A 25,911-nucleotide genomic window follows, 5' to 3' on the forward strand; every position below is an offset into this window, starting at 1 on the left:
CTCCACTAACTGATACCCACTGTTGGAGCTTGGCACATGAGAAATACGGACTCCTGAATCCGAAGCAATGGGAAACTATATCAAAGAGAGGCCCAGCCTGCTTCACTCCACTCTGCTCGGCACTACCTTTGCTGCCCGTGATGCCTTGCTTTTATCGAATGGAAAGGTGATCTATTGCCTTGTAACCCTACAGTTCCTGGCACACAGTTGGTTCATGGAAGGGAAAAATGTAGGGACAGTCCCAAATCATGTAACAAGTTTACCAGAAAAGCTGGTTTGGTTTGTTGATAAACTTGCCTCTGCCTGCTTGTGGCTTTCATTTGCATTATGGTAGCCTGTGCTCGGTGCTGTATGGACATAAAGAGACAGCCTCTGCCCCGAAGAGCTGTAGGCCAGTTGCAAAGATGAATTGTTACTACAAGCATGGAGAGGGGCTCACCTTGTGGTAGTTGACAAGGTCGGCCAGCGTCGAATGCTGCAACTTGTCCACCCCCAGGAAGCTGTAGGAGTTGCTGGAGGCGTCTATTAGAAAGTGCTTACAGCCCTCCGGGGACAGATAGGAGAGTGCGTAGCCTTTGATTTTTTCACTGACCCGGACCAGAAAGCTCCCGAGCACCGATTTGCTCAGCAGCTCCTCTGCTTGCCGTAGGGTTACGATACCTGCCAAAACCAAACCAAAGAGCTCAGGGGAGAGAAGCAGTTTGGGGGGAGTGGAGGGCTGAATGTAACGATGCTAAGGAGGATTCAGTTTTAACCCTCAGTCTACACTAATCTGTAGCATTGACATCATGCTGTACGTCTCAGCGGCACTTCACAACCTCACCACTTAGCTGTCGGCCAGATTGTGGCCGGGCTAGCAGGAGCTGCACAGCACGGTCGGGTAAGGGGGATAAGAAGGGAGGCAGATAAATACCTTAGCTAGCTAGAGTAGGCTGCTGGTAAAGTCTCCGCATACTGAAGAACATTGAGGGCTTCTGTAATTCCACTTACCTAGGGTCTATAGTTTCTTTTCACTGCTTACTCCTCTCGAGGAAACGCGCTCACAAGTAGAGAGACCGAGCACACTGGTAGGGGATGCTCACGCCCATTCTGTTTTGCACAGAACCCATGTGTATAACATTCTTGGTGCACCTTCAGAGTCTTTCGTCGCACGTGAGTTGTTCCCGTTGGCGCTGGCTGTCACATCAGCCGAGAGAACCACTCTGCTCACGCCCACATGGGGTGAGTGCACAACGTGCGGGATTTAGTGACTCAGGAGAGGTCTACGCTGCAATGAGAGGTGTGACTGCCGCTGGGGCAGGGCGCTAGTTTTAATCCAGTTAGCATGACTCAGAACAGCAGGGACGTCACAGCAGTACAGGCCAAGGGTAGGTAGCCAGGGTTCCTGAGTGACTGCTTTTAGCCACACTAGCTAGATTAGAGCTCGTGCAGGTCGGCCTGCCTGCCTGACTGCAGTGGAAACGTACCCTTAGGTGGAACGTACATTAATATTACATGATTGCAGATGTGCTCTGCCAAGCAAACACTCCTCACTGAAGTGCTCAGTAAAGGGACCCAATGATTTTGACATTTTTAAGGTTTGTTGCTTTTGCTTGGTCTAGAATCGTTGGATCAACTCCTCCATGGCCACCCCCACCCACCTCCTTAAGCCAGGACACGTGCTAGGGCCTTACTTGTTCCCTTAGTGGTATAGTCAGTACAACCCTGGGCTCTTTTCAGCTGCAGATCTCAAAGCAGGTGACGGAGAATGGCTGAGATCTCTAAGCCCATTTTCCTGGTGGGAGACGGAGGCAAAGAGTGGAGACGTCACTTCCCCAAGTCAGTGGCAGAGGAACAGAACCCCGGTCTGCCGAGTCCCACGGTAGTGCCCTATCCCTGATGGCACTGCTCCCTGCCAAGTGCCCCGCTGAGGCTTAGCTTAGAAAGCAGCGCTTCGTGTACAGAATGTGGAAGGTCTTTTAAGCCAGTCCGATAAGCAGCCAGAAGCACCAAGCTGTGAATTACATTTGCCGTTTGGGCACAAGTTTCCATCCAGAAGAGTGGACCGACTGGGAATGCCCTCCTGGTGGGGTGGGAAATACGCCCCTCCTTTTCTGATAGGCTAACTCTCCTTGGTTGGCTTTGTCCCATTAGCAGGGGGTGGCAGTGCAGACCCAGGGAGCCTGTGTGATTGGCACAACATTTGCAGAACAGCTGGCCAGGCCTGACGTTCTTGCTTTGAAATCATTTTCCTTCTCCCACACGGATTGCCTGCCATGGCTGACCAGCCCCATTTGCCCGATTAGAGGGGCAGAGAGGGGAAATGACTTGGCCAGGGCCCCCCCAGCAGGTCGCTGGCAGAGCCAGGAGTAGAATGCAGGGCTCCCGAGTGCCAGGCCTGCCCCCTCTGCACTGTATGACGCTGCCTCCCCAGCTAGATCTCCTTGCTGAGAGGGACTATCAGCAAAGCACTTTGCAGTCACTTTCTTTAATGGATTGGAAGAGGTTGACCAAATTTGTTCCTACCCATTCTGGGTCATCGCTCTACCCAGCATGCCTCTTGCGCCTTGACACCGTCTTTCCTTGGTGTCTATTATTTGTATTGTGGTAGGGCCTACGTGCCCTAGTCATGGACCAGCACACCAGTGCGCCAGGTGCTTCACAAACACAGAACTAGCCGGCAGTCCCTACCCCAAAGAGCTTGCAGTCCACGTGTCCACACCACATGATAAATGATCTTTTAGGCCTGATCCAGCACCTGGCTTTAAACATGTAGTTGCTCCACAGACTTCAAGTGAAGTTGAGGATCTGGCTGAAGATTTTCCACTAGTGGGAGGCTGCTCACAGGGTGAAGGGAAAGGTGCTGTCCATGATACGTAGCAGCAGAGTCTGGCAGCGAAGATTTGGCAAGGGGACACTCAGTATAATGTGTGAGCTGCCGTTTGTATGTGCTCAGCGTGAGTTACCGTTGTGCTGTTGGGGCACACGGTGTCTGGAGACGTTTCTCAGACTGGGAATGGACCTGGCCTGGGGTGGCTTTCCACGGACCACTGTCCTAAGGGCAGGAGAGGGGCTGGGAAGCTGCAGCACTCACCATGGAACCAGGGTGCTATCCTGTCCGTGGATTTCTCATAACCCGCCCGAAGAGGTAACTGCTCTTCTTTAAACCACCTGACGATGCTCTCCTGGGTGGAAGTGGAGATGGTCCTCTGCACGCCCGGATTCCTGCGGTTCCAAGAGACTCGAGGTTTGTACAGTGAGGTCACACCCCAGAATTCAAGTTCTGTTCTCCACGGGTTCTTCTACTGAGCTCATCACGGCAGTGTCTGAGGCCCAGATGCCCAAAGGTATGTAGGCAATTAACTCCCATCAAAATCAATGGCAGTTAGGCACCTAAATACCTTTGAGAGCCTAGGCCTGAGGACCTAAGTTAGCTTTGCCTAAGAGCAGCTGCTTAAATCTTGAGGCATGGATGCTCTCTGGTTAGATGGATTAAAGCTATCCTAATACAGATCTTACGCCAGGGTCATTTGAAATCATTGTGTTATTGGAAGTGCTCACATCCATTGAAAGGGGCACTTCTGCCTGGCTCTTGGAGCTCACTGACAATTCTTAAATACGCAGCTGGGACACAGACCTGCAACTACAGCTGGCTACGAGAGGATTTATTCCCTCTCCCCTGGGGAAAACTATGCTGAACACACAAGTTTGCCAGAATTTCTCTTTGAAATTCCCCAGATTTTTGCCAAATCCCAGAAAACTTCATTTTTTTAAAATCAAACTAAAAATTGACAAAAATGGAGAGAAAAATTGTGAAGATTTCCACTTCGTCACAAAGCCATTTTCCACGGAGAAGGAAAGCCGATGGATAATTGTTGGCTTGTTCTATATATCCCTCACTCTCAATTGTTAATCAACATGCCCACAGCAGCCAGCAGCAAAACATAAAAAGAAAAGGAGTACTTGTGGCACCTTAGAGACTAACCAATTTATTTCAGCATAAGCATAAGCTCACTTCATCGGATGCTGTAGCTCACGAAAGCTTATGCTCAAATAAACTGGTTAGTCTCTAAGGTGCCACAAGTCTTCCTTTTCTTTTTGCGAATACAGACTAACACGGCTGTTACTCTGAAACCAGCAAAACATAGGAGATCTGCCCCCAGAGCCAGCGCACTCTCACAGCCTGGAGCGCATGGGGCCCTTGCAGCATGGCTGGCAGGTCAGTGATTGGGGCTATTTCAAACTAAGGGGAGGACAAGTTCCCTTATGGGGCTCATGGTGGGCCCCCTGCCAGCTGTCCCTGTCTTGTGGGGCCCTGGCAGATCTCAGCTGCGAGGGGGATCTCTCAGAGGAGAGGGTTCCAGGCCACATAAGGCTTTAAAAGTTCAAACCAATTCTATCAGTGCAGATCCAGGAGCCCCTGGGGTCAGATGCACCCGTAAACGACCTGCCAAATTCTGCCCCAGCTGCAGTTTCCAGGTAGGTTCCAGCTGTGGCCTGGGGCACCCTACAGTTGCAAGTTAGCTGGGAGACGGTAGATGTAAATGGCCGGGAGTCTTGTCACTGTCAGGAGACCATGCACCCTTCTGTGCAGCCCCAAAACCGAGGCGGCAGCTGCTAACCCAGCTCTCCCCAGAGGCAAGCTTACAGGGAGGGAGAGGGTCAGGGTGCAGTATTTCCCGCCAGCTGGAACATAGGGGGAGCGGACGCTAAGCACAGAGGTCCCGGCAGAGCAGCCCCCAACGCTGGGGGAGGCTGCCCATTTCCAGTGAGAAGTGCAGGGCTGGGTGCCCGGGATCTCAGAACCAAAAAAGAACCCAGACAGCTGGGTATCAGTTGCTGTGGGTCCCAGAATCCTGTAGCATTTTGGTACCAATTTGTGATGTCAGCAAGCATGTACCATGCACCCGGGCTGCAGCACATGTTCCCTTGGCCAAGCTCCATTGACGTCAACGATCCTTTCAGTTCACTGGGTTGCCTTTTACAGAGCTTGGCCACCATACACAAGCTGAATGGTCTGGCCCAATGTGTGGAATCAGAGGGAACACACTGGAGTCACTTCCGGGGGAATATTGCCAGGGGAACCCAAAGCCTTCACTTTCCTGAGACAGGGGCTGCTGGAACCATGGGGTTTACACCAGCTGACATTGATTTGTACCCTTAATTAAATACTTCAAAGAGATGAAGTCCTGGTTAATCATCATCTTTGCTAATAAGGAATAGATCTGTCTTGTCCATAGCACCCTGCCTTGGAAGAGCATGCAGCGCAGACAGACGGTGTCTGATGAAAGGTGTCATGGTAGCGTATGAAGGTTACTAATCTCTAAGGCCTAGAACACCCCTACCATCCCCATCCCACAAAAGAAAGATCCCAGACACTTTAATCACCGGGGGAAGTTCTTACCTGTTGGGCCTCCCATTTGCTACCCCAGAATTTAGGGTTTTGGGCTTGGGTGGAAGGGCAGGACGGGGGGGCAAGCTGTGCCCCTTGCTCCCAAAAGTCTTGGAAACTTCAGCTACCTTCCCTTTGCGGATCCCTTGCAACGACAGCCTGTTGTAGTCCTCCCTGGCCTGCTTTGCAATGGAGCGTCTCCTCTCATCAGCAGCTTTGGATTTCCTCACTGGAACAGAAAGGCAGCTTGCCTGTCAGCTCCCGCCCAGAGGCTTTGAAACCTTCTGCCCCTTTCCACACCCCCAGGCAAGCTGAAGCTAAGTAGTTGCCTATTTTATATGGGCTAGATTGTGCCCTGAGGCCACCTCTAGCCCCAGCTCCTCCCCCATCCCCAGTTCTGCCCCCAGCACAAGCTCCTCTCCTGGGGACACCTTGGCTGTGCAGTAATGGAGGGGGCAGACAGATTTCATTACTGGTAAGGGGGGAAAGTTTGGGCACCACTGCCATATAGTCACACACACACACACGGCCATTTGTGTAGATCTTTCATATAGAAACGGGGATAAAAATCCACCAAAGGGCAGTGAAACCACAACAATCAGTGGGGGATTTAGGGGCTGTTGTAGGCCCTCAAACTACTTTTGAAACTGACTCGTTTCCAGGGCGCCGATGCCCTTGGTAACGGTGCCCTGCTGCGTAGCGATGAATCCAGAGGTGGTGGAATGGAGGGTGAAAAGCACCAAGCTGGGGTATGATGGCATAAGGCTGGCGTAAAATGCCCCAGCATAGAACTGATGTAAATGGGTATGCTACAGCGGCTGGGCCAGGGCAGGCACTGCCTGGGGATGCAGTGTCTATTTAGTCACCTAAGTAACACCCGCTTTTCACAAATACAACACACCCAGTGGTTCCCAGTTGGCAGCTGCTAGACGCTCGGTACTTTGACAATCAGGCCAGTTATTTAGTTGCCTTGGTATGGCCTAACTTTAGGGACCTGGCTTTTAAAAATCCTAGCTTGAAGTGAGACATATTTGTAATACACCATCACCATCTCCTGGACACCCAGGGACACAGCAGCATCTGGCCCTCAACCACTAACTATAGGGCAACGCCCCCTCGCAAGGCACAGCCAGAGACACCTGCCCCAGAGCACTAGCAGACTTCTGGAATCAATATGGAACCGCAATCCTAGACAGCAGGGGCAGCTCTGCCCTGCTCTACAGAGACAGCCCCCCAGACAAACCGCAGGGCTGAAAGTATCATAGATCATAGAATCATAGAATATCAGGGTTGGAAGGGACCTCAGGAGGTCATCTAGTCCCACCCCCTGCTCAAAACAGGACCAATCCCCAATTTTTGCCCCAGATCCCTAAATGGCCCCCTCAAGGATTGAACTCACAACCCTGAGTTTACCAGGCCAATGCTCAAACCACTGAGCTATCCCTCCCCCCAAGCACCTTCCCTCTGAAACTTTTCAGAATTTTTCGTTCCATGAAATTTTTTGACAATTTGACCTTCTGCTGCAATTCTGAAGGGAAACTAATTTCGAAACGTCCATATTTCCCATGGGACGAAAACTCCATTTCCCAACCACCTCTAGTCTTCATGCTACAGAGCCGGGTGACACGTGGCCAGCCTAGCTATCTCGTGACGATGTGTTAATCAAGAGAGGCCCCATACATCAGCCAAGCGACCAGCTCCGATTCCACAGAGGAATCTGGCCAGTTAAAGGAAGTGGAGAATAGAAAAACGGGCAATGCCAGCATCTCTTACAGGATTCCTGCCACTCGGGATCATCCTTATCCGATTTCTGCCCTGACTCCTGGGCCTCCTTCCGGTTGGTGTCAGTGTGCAGTGCCCTCTCTGCAGCTGTTCTTATCCCTCCGGGCTTCCTCCTTGCATTTTCCTTCCCCTGTTAGGAGACAACGTGTGTAATGCCTGGTGCCCGGCTTGGTTTCTGCTGACTGCCTTTAGCAGTCTCTGGACTCCGGGGATTCATTTCTTTAGGGACTCCTGTGAAATACGTGGGGTTCCCCAAGACACTGATGCTCCCTCCTCCCCGCTACCTGGGAGCCCCGCTGCATGAGGGCTTCTGGAGTCCATTCGTGGGCACAGGCTACGCAGATCGTCAGCCCAGGGCAGGTTGAGCTCGAGGGGTAAGAAGTGACATTAAATGACTCTAAAGGCCAGATCCGGAGCTGTGCCAAGGAGCGCTCTGGGAGGCTGTTTTATCCTCGGCTGGCTCAGCACCGGCCCACTCCTCCACACAGACCAGAGCAGCTGCCAAAGACCTGCAAGGCCCCATTTCAGGGCTCACTGAGACCTTACAATATCCTACTGATTCTTGTTTCACTCACACCCTGTGACACAGCAAGCCCCTTTTCCATTGCCAACTTTGCTTTAAGACCCTCCTGCACCAGGTTCAGAGCTGTTTGTGGAGGAAAGAGAATTTGGAGTCAGCCTGGAAAAGCTCTTTGGCTGTATCTGCCCTGGGCGCAGCTGCACACAGGAAATCTGTGAAGCGTGAATATGCTGCAATGGCCTGTTGGTCAATAGCGCATCCCCTGCTAGCGTCCTGAGTCCCAGGCCTGGTTACTTTAACTCATGAGAGACATAGCAGAGATCGGAAACGGCCAGAGACGGGCAAGAGCGACCGTCTGGCAAACCTGTAATACTGCCCAAAGTGGGGTTACTTAGCCTGGAGAGGAGAATTAGAGGGGACTCTGCTGAGACGAAGGGCGTGCTGAAAAAGGGTCAGCCCCTCCTTTGCTAGCCCAAAACCTGGGCTGCTAGCTGCAGCGTGAGGCCGGCAGTTCGAGGATAAAAGGCACTCTGATGCAGCGTAGAAGCAGTGAGTGGAACTCACTGCTGCAGGATGGTGCACCGGGTTTCAGTCATGGTGGGCACCTTTTCCCCGGGGCTGCTCAACCCCCGCTTGCCCCAATGCCTGGCCCCCACTCTGCTCCTTCCCCCAAGGCCCCACCTTCGCTCTGCCTCTTTCCGCCCCCTCCCCGAGGCCCCCGCCCACCCACCGCTCTCCACCCTCCCCCAAAGCCCTCCCTGAGCTGCCAGACAGCTGTTTGGTAGTGATGCTGCCCCCTACCAGCTGTTGGGAGGCGCCGCCCAACAGCTGATCAGCGGAGGCTGGGAACAGCTGTGGTTGGTGGGTGCTGTGCATGCACTAAAATTTTTCTGGAGCACCCACGGAGTTGGCTCCTATGATGGTGGGGACCTCTTGGTACTATGGTACCACATTAGTCAGTGCTGGGAGGCGGTGCCCTGCATGGTGGGGGCCAGAGACATTCTGCCTGTCTGGGGTGGGGGCGGACAATGCTCCCTAGCTTTTAAGAGACGTAACCACCCCGGGGAGCTATTATGCCAGCTGTGGGTCCTGAGGGGCCACCTAGGCTGGGTGAGTGCCCCTGACCAGCTTTGGCTGCTTGCGGGGCTGCAGAGCAGAATCTAGCCCCCTGTCTGGGCGTGTTAAAAGCACCCGGGCTCACTGCTTACCTGCTGAAAGTCGTACTTCCTTGTCTGAGCCTTGGAATCTGCCAACATCTGGTGCACATCTCTGCCTTTACTGGGAGCAGCCTAGACATTCAATGGCAAACAAACCCAGCGTTAGCACTGGAGCTCTTCCCATTCCTCCACAGTCAGTATACATGTCAGCCCAGCTCTGGTCCCTGTGTCGAAACATCAAGCTGGAGGCTTCGTTTAAAAATCACACTCTTTTTAATATCTCCAGATAGTAAGAACGTGGTGGCCCTTTTAATGCCCATCTCATGGCGGTCCCTGGACGCACTGCTCCCTCCTTGGGAATCTCACACACACGTCGTTTATTCCAGACCCTGCAGTTCATCATCAAATGGGATTGGTCCCCAATCAAGATCGAGGCCTGATTGTGCTAGGCGCTGTACAAAGTGAGTGACAGTCCCTGCCCTGGTGAGTTTACAACATAAAGAGACAGGACAGGCAAAGGGTGGGTGAAAGACAGAACCAGCATCCCCATCTCAGAGATGAGGAATTGAGACATGCAGATTAGGTGACTCGCCCTAGGACACACACAGAGTCTGTAGCAAAGATGGGACCAGACCTCAGCTCTCATGAGCCCCACTCCAGTGCCTGAGCCCCAAGCCCAGCCTTCCTTTCTACTGCATCTCACTGAAACTGGGGTGACCTTAGCCCCTACCCCAAGTTTGAGGACCTCACAACTTCAGAGCCTGGGACACCCCCGACCTCTGACAGAGAGATAAGGAAGAAGGGACCCCTGTAGCCTGAAAGAGCTCTGTACATATGTGAATGAACCCCTTTCTGTATTCTAGAGCCCGCCCCTCTGAATACAACTCTCCTTCAATAGTGTCTATAACCAAGCGAGGGGACATGGAGGCCTGCCCATGTCAAGGCCTGGCCCTCCTAAAGGCAGTGGCTGAGTGGGGAGGAAGGCCGGCCTCAGGGTTAGGACTTGGGAGACCCAGGTTCAAGTGTCTGCTCTGCCACAGATTCCCTGTGTGAGCCTGGGCAATTCACCTAGCCTCTCTGTGCCTCGGCCCCCCATCCATGCAATGGGGATAACAGCCGTGCCCTACCTCACAAGCTACTAGGAGGATCAGTGTGTTGAAGAGTGAGAGGTGCTCGGATCCTGTGGTGACAAGGACCATGTCAGTACTATAGATCGATAATTGAAACCCTTGTCTCTGCTTGCTGAGAGAGTTTGCTAGCAGCCAGAATCCCAGTTATTGAGCTGGGTTATCTTGGGTTTCTTGTACTTTGAGACAAACAGAGATGGGTTTATCTCTGAACTGAATGTGGAGGTCAAAGCCACCTCTGCTGGCGTGGGCAATAATGCTCTTCCGGAACTCCACTGTGTGACTTTATTGGTATCCCCTTCCTCAGAACCATTACTCCCCCTTAAATATCAACACAGGCATATCTCCCTGCTCTGCTCAGACAGAGACATGGAAATGGAAATCATTCACCTTTCCCAGGTGAAAAAACAACAAAATGCTCAGATGCCGTTACGCAAGTAAATAGTTCTCAAGTCAGTTATTAGAACAATGGAGGTGTAAAAAAGGACAATCCTTAGAAGCACAATGCCCATCCCACATCTTGGCCTATGTCTCATCTCAGGATTGCCAGTCTCAGACATTCAGAAAACAATGAAGGGTTTGACAAATCATGAGAGTGTCTTAAAAATCACAAGATTTTAAAAAATTGGCGGGGTGGGGGTGGGGAGGATTATTTCCCTTCTGGTTTTTGAGCTTTTAGTGAGCATGTTTTTAAGCTTCTCTCTGTAACCATAAGAAACAGAAAACTCCTTCAGGGAGAAAATAAAATTGAGATTCTCACCTAATCCCATGACTCCAGGAGTTGAGACTTTAAGAAAACCACCACACGTTGGAAGACTTGCAATAAAAACCATGAGAGCTGGCAACACTGAGATCACCTCATGGATGCCTTGCTGTCAACTCAGGCCCAATGTGGCCAAAACCAAGCCTCGAGTTACCTTGCTTTTGTACATTGATGACAGAGCCACATGTGGTTTTAGACATATACTTGCAATTCTACACAATAGTAACAACTAAGGACCTAACCCAAACTCCACTGGACAAAATGGAAGTCTTTCCACTAACTTGAATGGCTTTTGGCTGAGGCCTTAATCATGCCAGTGATATGTGTGGTTAATAGCTATTTAGCTCAGTGGCTGTTCTATTTCCTCCATGAATTATAATAAGTGGTTAATACTACAATGCATCTCTAATTGATTTCTTTCCAACCACTTTAAAATAACTTATTTGTAATCCCATGGTAAAAATATTGCCAGACAGGAAACATTCTCAACAACAAGCTTGACCCAAGCAGTGTAACATCCAGTTTTTGAAGTCATAAAATAGTTTTAACTTTATAAAAAGAAATACAAGTATGCACTTTAGAAATGCCAATCGCGGACATTGACCTCACACGCTCGCTTTAGCACTTGAGCGCTGAGGAGAAAAATCCAACTTTGAATACATTCATCTCCAGCTATTTTTCATCTTACCATTAAACATCCGTCAGAAACTATGGAGCATCGGGGTTCATTTTGATCTCAACAAAAATCTGCCTCTTTAGCTTTATTTATTGATCAGAATAAAATCAGTGGCCCAATTCAACTGTTCGTTCCACCAGTGGAAATCTAGAGAAACTCCAATGGAGTCATCAGAATTTGGCCTGGAGTTCTTAGTTTTGTCCATTCTAGTTTAGTGGAGGGACGGTAATGCCAGGCATAGAAACCATTGAAATTGTTATGGCACCTGAAATGTTCCTTTCATAGTGGATAGCGCCTCATCCTGCAAAACAACAGCTCAGATGCCATAAAGAGGACTCCTGATAGTTCCGAAACAATGTAATATCAGGGCTCATTTTGACCTCCGCGGAGGACTGCCTCTTGAGGTTTATTTATTGTTTGTATTACAGTAGCACCAGGAGTCCCAGACTGAGAGACAGTGCTCCATTGGGCCAGGCAGTGCACACACGCAGACACAAACTGTGAGAGACAGTTCCTGCCCCAAAGAGCTCACAGTCTAGACCAGGAGTAGACAACCTGCGGCAAGTGAGCTGATTTGCAGTGGCACTCACACTGCTCGGGTCCTGGGCACCGGTCCCGGGGGCTCAGCTGCCAGCCGGAGTTCTGTCCGCCGTCCCCGCTCAGCCCACTGCCAGCCCCGGCCCCCTCAGCCCGCTGCTGGCCCCAGGTTCCGGCCGCCAGCCCCCTCAGCCTGCTGCTGGCCCCGGGTCACAGCCACTGGTCCGGGGGGCTCTGCTGCTGGCCTGGGTTACCAGCCGCTGGCCCCCTGCTGGCCTGGGTTACCAGCCGCTGGCCCCCTGCCAGCCGGGGTTCCAGACGCTGGCCCCGCTCAGCCTGCTGCCAGCCCCGGGTCCCGGCCACCGGTCCGGGGGGTTCTGCTGCTACCCTGGGGTCCTGGCCTCGGCCCGGGGCTCGGGTCCTGGCCTCGGCCCGGGGCTCGGGTCCTGGCCTCGGCCCGGGGCTCGGGTCCTGGCCTCGGCCCGGGGCTCGGGTCCTGGCCTCGGCCCGGGGCTCTGCTCCTGGCCTCGGCCCGGGGCTCTGCTCCTGGCCTCGGCCCGGGGCTCTGCTCCTGGCCTCGGCCCGGGGCTCTGCTCCTGGCCCCAGTCTGGGGCAGTGAGGGATGCAGACAGGGGCAAGAGGGGGCACAGCTCAGCATGGATTGTATGGATTCTTATTATTGACACACGAAACTTTAAATTAGAGCGAATAAATGAAGACTCGGCACACCACTTCTGAAAGGTTGCCGACCCCTGGTCTAAACAGACAGACAAAAGATAAGAAAGGAAGTATTATAATCCCCATTTTACAGATGGGAGACTGAGGCACAGAAAAACCAGTGACTTGCTCATTACTACAGAGAGAGAGGGTGGCACAGCTCAGAACAGAGCCCAGATCCCCCAAGTCCCATGCTAGTACTTCAGCCACAAGACTATCCTACCTTCCCCTCAAGATTGCTCTACTGAGTTGCATGGTTTTTCCAAAACAGACAAAAGGAGCCTTTATCCAATCCATGTTTCAATTTATTGAACACTGGCCCCATTCAGCAGAGTCTTTGCAACCCCCACCTCGTGAAGTTATGCACTTCTGAGCAGCGTTAGAACAGAAAACAAGTACCTGAGCAGGATCCCAGCTTCTCTCCTTTTTAGCAGCTGTTATCACATCTTCCTGCTCCCTCTGTCCAGTTTTTTCCTCCCTCCTTTTGGCATCTGCCCCGCCCAGGGCTGCTGGCTGAGAATGCAGGGACCATGGCACAGCCCGTTCAAGGAATGTTTGACTTCCTCTGTGAAGACAGCAAGCAGGAATTTTGGAATAGAATCAATCGCCTTCAGCCTTCCGCCTTCCAAACTACTGAATGGAAATTACATGGCAATGAAGCAATTCCGGGGCCCAGCAGCAGCTCACGGAGATGAGCCCTATGTCTCAGCACCAGGAGCACGGATGGTTAAAGTAATCACTCACTGCAGTTAATTGTGCACCCACATGAAGGCAGATACCTGTTGGCATAAGCACTCACTCCCAAATATCAGCTGTGGTGATGACCAGGATGCTGCCCACCCCAGCTTTCACGGGACCATCCCATAGCGCTGTAAATAGATACCGTGCAAAGGCCGTATTTTCAGGAGCACCAGCACAGGGTTGGGGTTAGAGTTTTGGGTCGATGTCCATGTGACAGCAGAGCTAAGAGGGGCTCCTGCATGCTGGAGGCAGGGGGCATCTGGAGACCCCATGTTATCGCTAGTCTGCATCCTCCGCCATCTGTAAATGGCCTGGGACAAGCCAGGTGCCCATGGAACCCCCTCCCCCGACTGCCACGTCAGAGCAGGTAAAACCAACCAACCAGCTCCTTTCCCCAGCGCTCAATCCTCCCTTTATTTAAACTGATGGTTAGAGTCATCTGCAAATCATTTGTTAGTAGCCAAATTCACTCCCATGATTTGCATACAACATTAACAACCAAGCCTCCCCATCCCCCCTCCTACTCCCCCACCCACCCCAGGGGCCAGCCCCGAACCAAGATCACTTGGCAGCCTCAGAGGCCTTCCCAGATGGCTCAGGCCTCATCTCCTCAGGGAGGCACCCAGCTGCCCTGCCTGGGAGTGGACGGCCAAGGCCGGCACCTTCAAAGGGCTTGTCCTGGAGGCAGCCCAGCCGCATGCCCACATGGAGGAAGGTACAGCCATGGGCAGCTGGTAGAGGAGCCAGCAGCCTGCCAAAGGGATTCTCAAGAAGCAGCTCGTTGGGGCCCGTGAGCCAGCCAGCAAACTCACCAGCCAGGAATACAGCTTCCCGTGACACTTCAGTCCAAGGCGTGTTCTCCAGGGTTGGCTTTATTTTCAAACAAGAGCAAATGCACCCAGACCACTGTGCCACCCGCCTAGGGCTTTCCCAACTTCCACCAGCATGAACGGGAGGGATACACCCTTCCCAAACAGTGCTTCGCCCACACAGCACTCCCTGCCCCCTCACCGCTGCTCCCTCTGCCCCAGAGGCAAGAAACCACACATCTGGCTCCCTGTAGGCCATGTGCTTGTTCCCAGGCATGCACCCTGCGACTCCAGTGCCCAGTTTTAGGGCCCAAGCCCAGATCTTCCTAGATATATTGGTACCTCACTCCCCTTGAAATCAGTGGGAATTAGGGCCGAATTACCTGTGAGGATCTAGGCCCAAGTGCCTAAAAGGCACATGCAGCCAAGACCCAATGCCTCTCTCTGGATGTAGCGTGGGTGGAGAGAGAGAATGTAGAAATCCCCACAGACTGCAGGGGATAAACACACAGAACTTTGCTCCATTCCAGCTCTCCTTTTTATCTTGCACTGATCATCATTTATTAAAAAGCACCTTCCGCCTTACCCACCGGAGGAGCCACCACAGCAGTAACTGCAAACCTGTCCAACCGGCTCCTGGGGCCGGGGCTGAGTGCTGCCTTACCTGGCTTCCCCTGCTTCCTGCTGCTGCTGAGCCCTCTGTGCCTGAATTTCTTCGCAGATCACATCATAAGGCTTATCCGACTTATGCTCGCCCATGACCCAGACCCAGACTTCGCTGTCGGCACCGAGCTTCCACTTCACCGACTTCCCATGCACTGCAAGACAAACAGAGCACTGGCCACAAAAGCTCCCGTGGCACTCACGCCCCCTGTGACCGAATGCACCCCTGGATTCACACCCTACACACTCTGGTACTAGTCTTAGTTTTCCAGTGACACCTCTCAAGGCATATTTTGTACAAATAGCTCCCTGATCAACAACAGGGTGAAATGTGTGTAGCAACACTACGTGGAGAGTTAGGAACGTATGCTGAAATCGGGACTGATGTATGTTTACCAGACCTGACTGGGGAGGGGGTAAGGTAGTTTCTCAAAGACAAAGGACAAGCTGATGCCTCTAGCCAGATGTTGTCAAAGTTAACTGGCAATCAGCTGTCAAGTGGCAATGAAGGGGGGGCAGGAACAGATCGATTTGCATTTGAACAAACAACACGGAACTGCCTCCACCACAAGACTCATGTCTCCACCCTCACAGCGGGAAGGAATTTTATCTAGAGGTGACCCTCAGGAAAATGCATTTCAAAGGGTGATTGGACTATAAAAGAGAGGAACAACCCCCCCAGGTATTCTCTCTCTCTCTCCCCCTATCTCTCTCACTCCCTCTTTCACCTAAGAAGACAAAGGTACCAGCCTTTGGACTTTCGGAGGGGTTCTGATCTGGGAATTTAGTCAGCCCTGTTGCTGGGAAATGTGAGAAGGGTTTCACCTTGAACCAAGTCTAGCTGGTTTAGTTACTAGAAAGTGTTTTATCTTTCAGAGTAGCAGCCGTGTTAGTCTGTATTCGCAAAAAGAAAAGGAGGACTTGTGGCACCTTAGAGACTAACCAATTTATTTGAGCATAAGCTTTCGTATGCTACATCTGACGAAGTGAGCTGTAGCTCACAAAAGCTTATGCTCAAATAAATTTGTTAGTCTCTAAAGTGCCACAAGTCCTCCTTTTCTTTTTGTTTTATCTTTATTTCCCGTAGGAACCATTTCTGACTGTAAAATCTATTGCCTTGTAATTAAATAAACTTGTTTTATTCCTTAATCAAAACGAATCCAGTGTTGTGTGTAAACTGAACTGTTTGGGTGACTCCAGTTAAAGTACCAAACTGTTGTACATTGACCCCTTACAGGGGCAATGGACCCTAACATCTGGACTGGGGAGGGCTGGACAAAGGACAATGCACATTTTGGGGGGAAACTGGAGACTGGGAATGTGTTGGGGTCACCCTGCAGGTGGTAAGCAAGGCTGCTGGAAGCTGGACTGTGGCTGGTGTGTAGCAGGCAGGTTGTGGTTATACGCAGACACTCAGGGTGTGACCTGCATGCTGTCTGGCTCTGTGTATGGGGCCCAGGTTGGGAGCAATAGCAACAAAACATTTGCAGCACTGAAGGTTTCAGGGCAGGTGGTGACACAACCTCTCACTGGTCTGGATTGCACCCCAGAACGTGATGCCCCCAACCCTTGGTTACCTGAGGGATAACCGCTTGGCATGGGGTGGGGAGAGGGGCAGGGAGGTTGTTCAGGGGAGGAAGCTGCTAGCAATTTGATGTGATTTGCCAAATTATATTCAAAAAGCCACTCACGGTTTCAGCAGCAGCAGCCTGGGCCAGGTTCGGATCCCCTCCCCCACATGAGTAGGGCCTTACACCACAAGCAGATAGACTGTAGTCAAAGGGGCTATTTGTGGAGTAGGGTGTGATCCCAGATGCAGGGCACAGGAGCAGACCACAGAGGAGACAGTGTGGCCTAGTGGATAGAGCACTGGACTGGAACTCAGGGGACCTGGACTGTATTTCCAACTCTGCCACTGGTCTGCTGGATGACCTTGGGGGAGTCACTTCATCGGGCTGTGCCTCAGTTTCCCCACCTGTGACATGGGATTAGCGACACTGATCTCCCTTATGAAGCACTTTGAGATCTAAGGATAGAAAGTGCTAGATAAGAGCTGGGGCTGATGCTTATTATTATTCCCCTCTGGTCGTGGACTCCTCCCTTCCAAATTTCCTTCATCAAATTCTCCTCCATCCCATTCATGTCCCCTTCTCTGGGGGTCTCTGTAACCCTGCCCACATTTCCCCTACCTGCTAACTACAGGAGAGCACCTGACCGGGGAGTTCGGCCAGGGGAAACAGAGCTGCTTTCTCAGCAGCTCAGACCAGTCTCAGCTGCTCCCTGCCCCGTTACCCTGAGGCCTATGGGGAGCGGGAAGGGAGTGGCAGGGAGGGGTATTTCTAAAGGACAGCTGCTGCAAATGCAAATCTCAAGGCAACCTCGGCTATGGAGCCTCTAACACTGGGTGTCCTCCTCTCCTGTGACAGACGTGCTGCCCCGTCACTGAGCTAGACAGTGCAGCCAGCACCCGGCCCAGGCTGGCCGGCTTAAAAAAAAATCCTTCAGCCATCTGGCTTCCTGACGAAGAGGGTCAAAAGTAACGCAGTCCATTCGGCTACCCGCGGCCCGAAGCCCACTGCTGCTTCAGCCCAGAGCGTGGTGCCCAAAGAGCATGGCAGCCCATTCATTATTTCGGTTACAATAGCACAAGAGGCTCTGTGGTGCGGGGCTCCTGCTCCATCGAAGCAGACCAGGGAAGCATTATGGGCCCCGTGTTACAGGCAGAGACATTAAGGGATTTGCCCAAGGTTACTGAGCAAAGGCCAGGACCTGGGCCCGGTTGGTCGGGGTCACAGGGCAGTGCTTGAACCCCTAGCCTTGGCTGTGTTCATTAGCCACCTCCTCTTTGACAGACTTTTTCCTGCAGTAACCCTGGCAGCCACCCTCCCGCCCCCGGAGCTGTAACTTGAGCTTTAACTACTTTTCACCCAACAGCAGGCTGCTCGTAACCCAGCCCAGCTGTATTTACCAGGCAGCAAGCCCAGTGCTGGGGAGCCAGTTACCTTTCCTGTGGATCACTTTCTTTTCTGAGTTCCTGTCTGCGGCAGCTTCTCTCTCCTTCCACTGTCTGACCTGCTCCTGCCTCATCTTGAGGAAGAGGATCTGTTTTTGCTCCTCGCTGAGCTCTGCCAGCAGCTCAGGATCGATGTACATGTCTGCCAGGATCTGCTGCAGCATGGCCGCGGCTCTGGCACATCAACGCTCCTGGCAACACTCTTCGAAGACAGGATTCGCCTTCCCAGGCCAGGTACAGCCGCACCAACGCCAAAAAAAAAAAAATCTCTCCACACCCAGAGCAGGCAGCAGGAACTCAGACTCACCATGGCAATTATAATCCCATCTCTCCACCTATTTTAGCTCAGACTTCCTGCACAGACTGAAAAAGTAAATAAGCAGCTTGAAACTTCTGATTATGATTCACGGAAATGACAGGAGATCTGAAAGTGCTGACAGCGCTTAAAGATAAGTCGTGTCCTTGATCTTCCAGGGGTGAATTGCCAAGATTTATAGGGAGATCATTCCTTTTCTGCCCCAGTAAATTTCACTGATACTGTGTGGACAAGAGTTCCCTGTATCACAAAAATCAGAGGTGTGGCTAACTTTGAGCTAGGCAAACATGCCATTACCTGGTGAGAGAGCAATGACCCAATGAATCTACAACTCCCTCCCCCTCCCCCTCCCCAAAGAAACTCCTTTGGGAACTGACTGGCACACTCCAATTTGCCTGATGCATAATGGGAGGGACATGGGTATTTGGGGAGCTCACCCTGCCTATAAAATCTCTCAAGTTACAACTTTTCTCAGCTAGATGGGCACCCGCAGCACAGCTAGTCCTTCTGCCCCAGCTCTCACAAGGGCTGAGCAGCTCCAGGGTGAACCCCCAAGGCAGACAAGGCTGGAGCCAGACACAGACAGAAGCGGGGAGTGATGTGGGGAGCACAGGGGAACAAGTTAACAAGGTCAGCGAGCACAAGCGAGAACCTCTTTCTCCAGAGAATTGTGAAGGCTACGTTTGATCTTTGAGCGCTTTGAGGGCTCTCTCCTCCACACTCACGCTCCTCCTGCCCCAGGCTGCAGCCCCCTCCAGAACTCGCTTCCTACCCCCTGCCTCGGTGGTTCAAATGAAAGGCAGCACCAGAGCCTTTCAGAGCAGCTGGCAGGCTGCTTTCTGCTTCTTGACCCACATGCACCAAGGCATTGTCTCATGAAGGGTTTCCTTGGGTTTGCAACCCAAGCAAGCGCTCAGCACAAACCTACCCATCCCCTCTCGTGCCAGATGCCCACTGCACATGCTCTGCTTCAAGTACTGCTGGGAGTCAGTCCCCACTTGGGAGTCAGATGCCTCTGCTGAACGGTCCCTTTCTTTGTATCACACCTGCCAGACGTGCGAAGGAAACATGTTCCTTACCTTTCACGGCCACCTCTAGAGCTACCTGGGAGAGGCTTGCTGGCCTCATGAGCAGGCACTATATCCCAAGGCCACAGGACTCGCGGACATTTTGCCTTTATTGCTGAGAGGAGGGACTTGGCCAATTAGGCACCAGACGACCTCTCAAGGTCTGGACAGCACCCTGTGTGTTCCAACCAGGCTCAAATCTCCTGGAAGCCCTGCAGGTGGAAGTAAAACAATATCTCAGCTTCAATGTTTTTATTTTCTAAACGAGGCCCTGGACAGCCCTCATCTGGAGGGTTGAGTCCAATTATGCTCACCCATGGCTGAGCCAGGCGGATTCACGCCAGAACAGGTACAGAGAAAGTTGACAAGGCTGCGCAGGGGAACGGAGAGTCCGAGGAGAAGAAAACAGCTTGGCTTGTTCAGCCTAGCAAAACGCAGGCTGCAGGGCAGCTGGTACCAATGCAGCCGGGAGGGGTAAACCCCAGGGAGGGAGAAGAGCTATTGAACGTGAAGGACGATGCTGGCACAAGGACCAATAGGGATAAACTGGCCAATCAATCAATGTAGGCTGGGCAATGAGCAGAAGGCTTCTGTCCACCAGAGGAGTAAGGGGCTGGCACAGCCTGCCCACAGGAGCAGTGGGGCAAACACCCCCACTAGCTTTAGGATGGAGCTTGATAAATTTATGATGCGGATTTATGATAGGGCTGCGTGTGAGCGCAGGGGACTGGACTCACTGACCCAGGAGTTCCATGCCACTCCCATGCCCTTGTGAGGAGGTGCCTACCCCCCACCGGTGGTGAACTCCCCCCAATGGCACCTGGAGGATCAGCCATGTCTAATTAATGATGAAACCCAGTGGGGGTGGCTGCATGCGCCGCAAGCAGAGGAAGTATATAACAGAAGGGTGGCAGGGAGAAACCCTGCAGACACTCTCTGGATAGCAGGGAGTGAGGAGACCCTTAGGAAGGGGGAAGACGACTACAGGGTGAGGAGAAAGCCCAGGGAAAGTCTGAGTAGGAAAGAGTCCAGGGAAGTAGCAGCAAAGAGTCCACTGGTGGAGTGACCCATGACTGCCTGCCCTAGGGTTCCTGGACTGGATACCAGCATAGGAAGAGGACCTGGGTTCTCCTACCAGCCACTGGCAGGGTGCTGTGAAGCCCCTCAAAAGGGGAACTGGACTGCAGGGCCCAAAATGAAGGGCAGCAGCGCGGGCAGAGGGATCAGACATTTGTTTTCACTGGACTTTCTGTTACCTCAGAAGGACGGGGACTAACTGCGACCAGGCCAGAAGGCTAAGTCACAAGAAGAAGCACCTTATGTGCCCCTCCTCTGCTGGGCCGTTCTGCCCCAAACTTGGTCAATCAGGCCTCCCCCGGGGCGGAGTGTTTCCTTGAGGTTGGTGTCCACTACCCCGGTGTCCCCATCCATCTGTGACCTCAGATCAGACACGGTGACCCGCTGAATTTAAGCCGATTAGTCAGTGGAGGAAACGAAACTAACTAGGAGTCCCTCAGTAACCGCGAGGGAACAGGGAAGAGGGTAGGTCGTGTCTTCACTGAAGCGCTACAGTGGTGCAGCAGCTGCGTATTAAGTGTAGCCAAGCCTGCGCACAAGACCAATAGTTAACAAGTACCCTAAGGGAACACTGAAAAGAACTTTGAAGAGAAAGTGCAAGAGGGAGTGAAACCCTTAAGAAGCAAGTGGGTGAAGTCTGCGCACTCCACACCGCGGATTCCACCCAGTGGGTTTGGTTGGCTGGCCCCGGTGGATGAATCCCCCTTTCCAACCCTAGGCCGGGGAGCCCTACTGACCTAAATAATAACCTAAGGAAGAAGAGCCCTTCCTTTTGTAACCCTAATCCTAGTATGAACAAGCCTTCTACCACAACCCCTAATCCCGTGACAGGAAACCATATTCTTTATAACCCTAAACCCAGGATGGGGAGCCCAACCCTAACTGCAGGCCAAGAAGCCCGGCTGATCCCAATTCTAGACCGAAGTTGTGGGAGCCCAACACTTTGCAACCCTATGCTGGGGATCCCTGCTGAACTAAACCCTAGACTGGGGTTGCCCTCTACTTTCTGGCCCTAGCCCAAGGGTGGGGCACTCCAGCCTAGGGCTAGGGTTATAAAGCAGAAGGCAACCCCAGTCCTTCTGAGATAACAGAAAGTCCAGGGATTGCAAATCTAACCCTAGACCAGGGATCCCTTGTGACCTAATCCTAACCCTAGGCCCAGGAGCCTAGTGACCCTTCGGACGCTGGCAGACGAGGTGCCAAGCTCACGCCAAGGCCCCCAGGCCTCACTGAGCTCTTACAAATGCATAGCTGAAAACCAGTCTGGCTCACCTGTCTGTTAATATACTTAAAATAGGTACTACGTTTATAGAGATGCGTTTAGCGTTTGGACGTTATAAAATGCTCATGAGCTGCTGCACGCATGATCTCACTTATAATCGCTGTATCTCATGTTATAAGGCAATGTTTAAGTGTTTGCTCTGTAACTGTAAAAGTGTTTGCTATGATGTAACAATGCTGGTTCTGGCGGGACCCAACTGAGAGTGCCAATTCAGGACAAATTGCTTCAAGCAGGGCAGTTACAGCCCAAGGCTGGGGTTTTTCCACCTCTAAGGCAAACCAAACCAGCCAAACAGAGCAGACTTCGGTCTCACCCCACTGGCTCACCACAAGTCACACAAGCAATTCCCTTAGACACTCCAGTTTCCCAGTATCTCCACCAGTGCCACTCGTTATGGGGACAGATGGTTATGAAAACCAATACCCCAGTAAAAGAAAAAAGATTCTCTTGGTCCCAAAGAACCAAGCCGCCAGACCCAGGTCAATATACAAATCAGATCTTACCCACAAATCACGCTGTTGCCAATCCTTTAGAATCTAAAATCTAAAGGTTTATTCATAAAAGGGAAAGATATAGACGAGAGCTAGAATCGGTTAAATGGAATCAATGACGTACAGTGATGGCCAAGTTCTTGGTTCAGGCTTGTAGCAGTGATAGAATAAACTGCAGGTTCAAATCAAGTTTCTAGCTGGGATGGATCATCAGTCCTTGGTTCAAAGCTTCAATGTAGCAAAGTCCCTCCAGAGGTAAGAAGCAGGATTGAAGACAAGATGGAGGAGCTGCAGCAGCTTTTTATATTCTCTTGCCATGTGGTCGGTCTTTCTTTGTCCCAAAGACAAGCTGCCCATCACAAGGCCTGGAAAAACCTCAGAGTTCTGTCCAAAGGCATGTCCCTGCATACCTTGCTGAGTCCCAAGGCGTGTCTACCTTCTCTCAGTGGGTCAATTGTATAGCTGATGGTCCTTAATGGGCCATCAAGCAGGCTAGGTAGAGCTGACACCAACTTGTCTGGGGTGTTCCCCAGAAGCATAGCACAAGTTTGAAATACAGACAGTATAGAGCCGATATTCATAACTTCAACTACAAAAATGATACACATATAGACAGCATAATCATAACCTTGTCTTAGACACCTCATTTGACCCCCTTTATACACTACAGGACCTTGGTTGTAACAATGATCTATACGGTCCCAGATTAGGTCAATAACGTCAGATATGAGATTGGGGGAAAAAACAAACCCCAAGTCAGGAAAGCAGCATTACCAAATGTGAAATACTAGTTTACCACAAGAGGTGTAATCTCCTGCCCAGCAAAAGAAGGCCTATAGACACCAGACAAAGGAACATCAGTGGACAAAAGACTTTGATTGTTTTCCCCACACCCGTGAACAGGGGACATGCACAAACGTTCGTCCCATCACACCTTGAACTCTGGGGAAAGGGAATAAAGATCCCTGTCAAGAAGAAATTGTCATCACTCTGCTGCTTCTGTTTGACTCTATCCCTGGGCTGGGAAGCCCTACCCTTTATAAGCCTTGCCCTAGGTTGGGGAGCTATCCTAACCCTAGACTGGGGAGCCCTACTTGTCAGGCACTGCCTCTCAGTAGTCAGGCCTAGTGGTTGGAGTGGAGGTTGAAGCCAGACATAGGGTCAGACTGGGCCAAAGTGGCACTGCAATCGAGATCCGGGGACAGGCCAGAGTCAGAACCGAGATCAGAGTCTGTAGATGAAGTCCAGGTGCTAGCCAGGGGTTGAAGCCAGGTGGTCCAAAGTCGGTACTGTAGCTAAAGCCCAGGTACAGGCTACACAGTAAAGCCAGATGATCAGAGTCAGAGGGTCATGGAGAGGAGAAAAGGCTGGAGCAGGTCAGAAACAGGGCTGGAGCGCGGTCAGGGTAAGGCAAGAACAAGACTAGAACAGGGCTCGGGCTAGGCTGATGCAGGGACAGGCTGGGAGTGTCAAGAGTCCAATACACTGCGTGGCTGCAGGAGAGTTCCTGGCCGGATAGTGCTGTTCACAGACAGATCTGCAGTTTTGGTGGAGCTGAGGAAATACCTGGGCCTGGGGGTCACCTGACCCAGGCTTTACTCTGGGATTGGTTGCTACCACATGCCTGAGGGCAAGTTACTGCTGGATCTGTAGGCAGGGTAAGTGAATGCATCTGGGTTGTTGCTGCATGCCTGAGAGATGGCTCACTGAAGCACAGTGGATGAGCAGGTGTAGGCCCACCCATTACTAAAGGCCCCTCGGCTTAAGGGGAGAAGCCACTGGAGCTAGGCATCAACTAATCATGGGGGACAACAAATGAAAAAACAGTGATGGTCGTGAAGGATACAGGGATAAAATCGGGATACAAAGTATCTAGGGAGCCCTACCCTTTGCAACCCTAACTCTAGGCCAGGGAACCCTGCTGATCCCAACCTTAGCCATAGGCTGCGGAGCCCAACCCTTCGTAACCATAACTCTAGACCGGGGATCCCTACTGAACTAAACCATAATTCCAGACCTGTAGGCCCTCTACTTTGTAACCTTAACTCTACGCCAGAGAGCCCTACCCGTTGCAAATGTAACCATAGACCAGTGATCTCTACTGACCCAACCCTAACTTTTGGCCAGGGATCCCTATTGAATGCAAGCTTAATCTGAAGCCAGGGGGCCCTACCCTTTGTACCCGCAGCCCTACGACAGAGAGCCCTACCTTTTGTAATCCTAGCCATAGTCTGGGGCGCCCTACTGAACCCAACACTAATGCTAGGCTGGGGAGCCATATGCTTTCTAACTCTAACCCCTAGGAGGGGGAACTCTACTGAAACCATCCCTAACGCTAGTATGAGGCATCCTACTGACCCTAACAGTAACCCTAGACTGCAGACTCTTTCCATTTGTAACCTTAACTCCGGTAGCCCTAGTGACCCCACCCCTAACCATACATAGAGGAGCTATGCTTACCCCAACCCTAGGCCAAGAAGCCATATCCTCTGTAATCCTAATGCAAAGCCAGTCAGCTCTACTGTAACCTAACCCTAGGCTGGCAAGCCCTACTGACCCCAACCCTAACCAAAGAAAGGGAGCCCTCTCCTTTATAACCCTAACCCTAGCACAGGAACACCTTCTGACTCAATCCCTAATCCTACAACAGGAAAACCATATTCTTTGTAACCCTAAACCTAGGATGGGGAGCCCTACTGACTATCTAAGCCTAGGGCTAGTGAGTATTATCCTTTGTAACAGTAACCCTAGACTGGGAATCCCTATTGACCACAACCCTACCCCTAGGATGGGGAGCCCTACTGATACCAACTCTAGCCTTAGGATGGGAAGCCCTACCCTTTGTTACTGTAACTCTAGCCAGGGAATCCTACCCTTTGCAACCCTAACCCTTGGCCGGGAGTCCCTACACCCTTTGTGACTGTAACCATAGCATGGGGAGCCCTACTGACCCCAATCCTAATCCTAGAGCAGGGAAACCTACTGACCCCACCCCTAACTCTGGGCTGAGGAGCTATACCCTTTGTAATCCGAACTCTTGCAAAGGGATTAATATGCAACAGTTTGCTACCATAAATGGAATTATCCACACAGTTCAGTTTAAAGACAAAACTGGACTGATTTTAATAGAAGAATTCAACAAATTTATTTAAACTACAAAGTAGGGCTGTTGATTAATCAGTTAACTCGTGCGATTAACTCAAAAAATTAATCGCGATTAATCGCACTGGTAAACAATAGAATACCAATTGAAATTTATTAAATATTTTGGATGTTTTTCTACATTTTAAAATATATTGATTTCTATTACAACACAAAATACAAAGTGTACAGCGCTCACTTTATATTATTTTTATTACAAATATTTGCACTGTAAAAATGGTAAACAAAAGAAACATCGTTTTTCATTTCACCTCATACAAGTATTGTAGTGCAATCTCTTTATAATGAAAGGGTAACCTTACAAATGTAGATTTTTTTTTGTTACACAAGTGCACTCAAAAACTAAATGTAAAACTTTAAAGCCTTCAAGTCCACTCAAGTATCATAGGGGTAGCTGTTTTTGTCTGGATCTGTGAAAGCGGCAAAGAGTCCTGTGGCACCTTATAGACTAACAGTCCACTCAGTCCTACTTCTTGTTCAGCCAAACGCTAAGAGAAATAAGTTTGTTTACATTTATGGGAGATACTGCTGCCTATTTCTTATTTACAATGTCACCTGAAAGTGAGAACAGGCGTTCGCATGGCACTTTTGTCACCAGCGTTGCAAGGTATTTATGTGCTAGATGCGCTAAAGACTCGTA

The 25,911-nt window shown here is 51.3% G+C and overlaps 1 protein-coding gene across 1 annotated transcript in view; it reads right to left on the reverse strand.

The window, feature by feature from the left end:
• The window catches only part of SH2D4A (SH2 domain containing 4A), a 31,284-nt gene that overhangs the window by 2,330 nt on the left and 3,043 nt on the right, over positions 1-25,911 (reverse strand). Inside the window, exons 2-9 of the mRNA XM_037896626.2 lie at positions 17,866-19,471; positions 14,865-15,018; positions 13,050-13,215; positions 8,882-8,962; positions 7,145-7,283; positions 5,384-5,600; positions 3,074-3,204; positions 440-660 (exon numbers count right to left, since the gene is read on the reverse strand). Of these exons, the coding sequence (XP_037752554.1) occupies positions 440-660; positions 3,074-3,204; positions 5,384-5,600; positions 7,145-7,283; positions 8,882-8,962; positions 13,050-13,215; positions 14,865-15,018; positions 17,866-18,040 (1,284 nt within the window). The 5' untranslated portion in view covers positions 18,041-19,471. The remainder of the gene's footprint in view (positions 1-439; positions 661-3,073; positions 3,205-5,383; positions 5,601-7,144; positions 7,284-8,881; positions 8,963-13,049; positions 13,216-14,864; positions 15,019-17,865; positions 19,472-25,911) is intronic.

This window comes from Chelonia mydas, chromosome 4, assembly GCF_015237465.2.
Source record: "Chelonia mydas isolate rCheMyd1 chromosome 4, rCheMyd1.pri.v2, whole genome shotgun sequence".
Classification (NCBI taxonomy): domain Eukaryota; kingdom Metazoa; phylum Chordata; order Testudines; family Cheloniidae; genus Chelonia; species Chelonia mydas.